The following is a 1371-nucleotide window of genomic DNA, read 5'->3' as shown; positions in this document are numbered from 1 at the left end:
CTAATCATGCCCACTAGAGGGCGCTGTTGATCTATAAATGGAGGAGCTGAAGCGCTTCAATCTTGTCAGGTTTTTGTACAGAGTTTTGGTGTTTCCTGTCACTGTGGGCCTCACAGCACAGTAGTACACAGCAGAGTCTGTCACTGCAGCAGAGGAGATCTGCAGATGCATTCTGGTTTTATCATCACTCACGTTGAAAGACAGTCTGGAGTTTGGATTATTTAATATTCCTCCTGTTCCTGAGTGAGAGATGAGGAACTCTGGTGGTTTTCCTGGATATTGCCGATACCAGAAGAAATAATCAGTATAAGTGGCAGCTTTAAAGTATGAGTAGGACAGAGTAACAGTGCTGTCTTCTAAACTGGACTCTTCATTCTTCTCCGGACTGAGTTCTTCACAGCTGACACCTAAAGGAAGAGAAATCTGTTATATATTATGTTAATGAACGATGAAGAAGTTACTCACGTTTATAAAATGTTAGAATCAAACCTCAAAACAGCATAATGTAACATACCTGTTATAATGGAGAGAAACATCAGAGACAGCCCATAATAGTCCAGTGACAGCATGTTGAATAAAGGTAATGTTTCTGGTTTGTGTATTGAACTCTGCTGAATATGGAAGTTCCTCTCTCTTCTATAGTTCAGTAACAGCTCAGCTCCTCCCTGAATCTCTCCGTCTCCTCTTAGATCTGTATTCTCTCTCCTCTCTGTTACATTTCCTCGACCTTCAACTCTGAAATAAATAGATCAAATGTTACACAGGGTTTCCCCTACATGTAACTGACTGTTGCGCACCGCCACAGCAAAATAAAAGCCGCCACACCTTAAAAATTCAGGCATAAATAAATCCAGTGTTAGAGAAAGGAAATATTTTACCGTTGTCTTCCACCGTAGTCTTACGTTAATTAGCATGTTGGATATTTAGCTTGATAATTAGCTAGAGGATTAAAATGGTCACTTAAAGCAGAGTCCTGCATGGGTCACCGCATCTGACCCGTTTTCCGACAGTACCAGGAATTACATTCCATACCCGAGCCGACCCGCTATAAATTGATTCCGACGCCCGGAGGAAAATTGGACGGACACAATTTTTAAAAGTGAAAGTAAGCCAGCGTGGGGAATGGGAGTTCTGGGATGCGCAAGCACGCATGAATGAGCTCATATGAAATATAAATTCTTATTATTTGTGTCGCTAATAATGACTGATCGTAAAACCCAACCCGTCTCTCCAGGCGTCCGACCCGATCCGCATCTGTGTCCGACACAGTACATTATTTGCCATGCAGAACTCTGACGTAGGTAACTTCTCTCTTGAAACAAATGATAAAAATATTATTTCTTTACAATATTAGAGTTCCTGATTGCTGTG

At 41.4% G+C, this 1371-nt stretch overlaps 1 gene segment (V, D, J or C); it reads right to left on the bottom strand.

The window, feature by feature from the left end:
• LOC115572838 (T cell receptor alpha variable 26-2-like) lies at positions 1–569 on the bottom strand. The segment is given in 2 exon segments: positions 1–407; positions 515–569. Coding segments are annotated over 2 exon segments (462 nt in total).
• Between the last annotated feature and the right edge of the window lie 802 nt (positions 570–1371).

The sequence above is a fragment of the Sparus aurata genome, chromosome 21, assembly GCF_900880675.1.
Source record: "Sparus aurata chromosome 21, fSpaAur1.1, whole genome shotgun sequence".
Taxonomy (NCBI): domain Eukaryota; kingdom Metazoa; phylum Chordata; class Actinopteri; order Spariformes; family Sparidae; genus Sparus; species Sparus aurata.
This window is presented reverse-complemented; position numbering and strand designations above follow the sequence as displayed.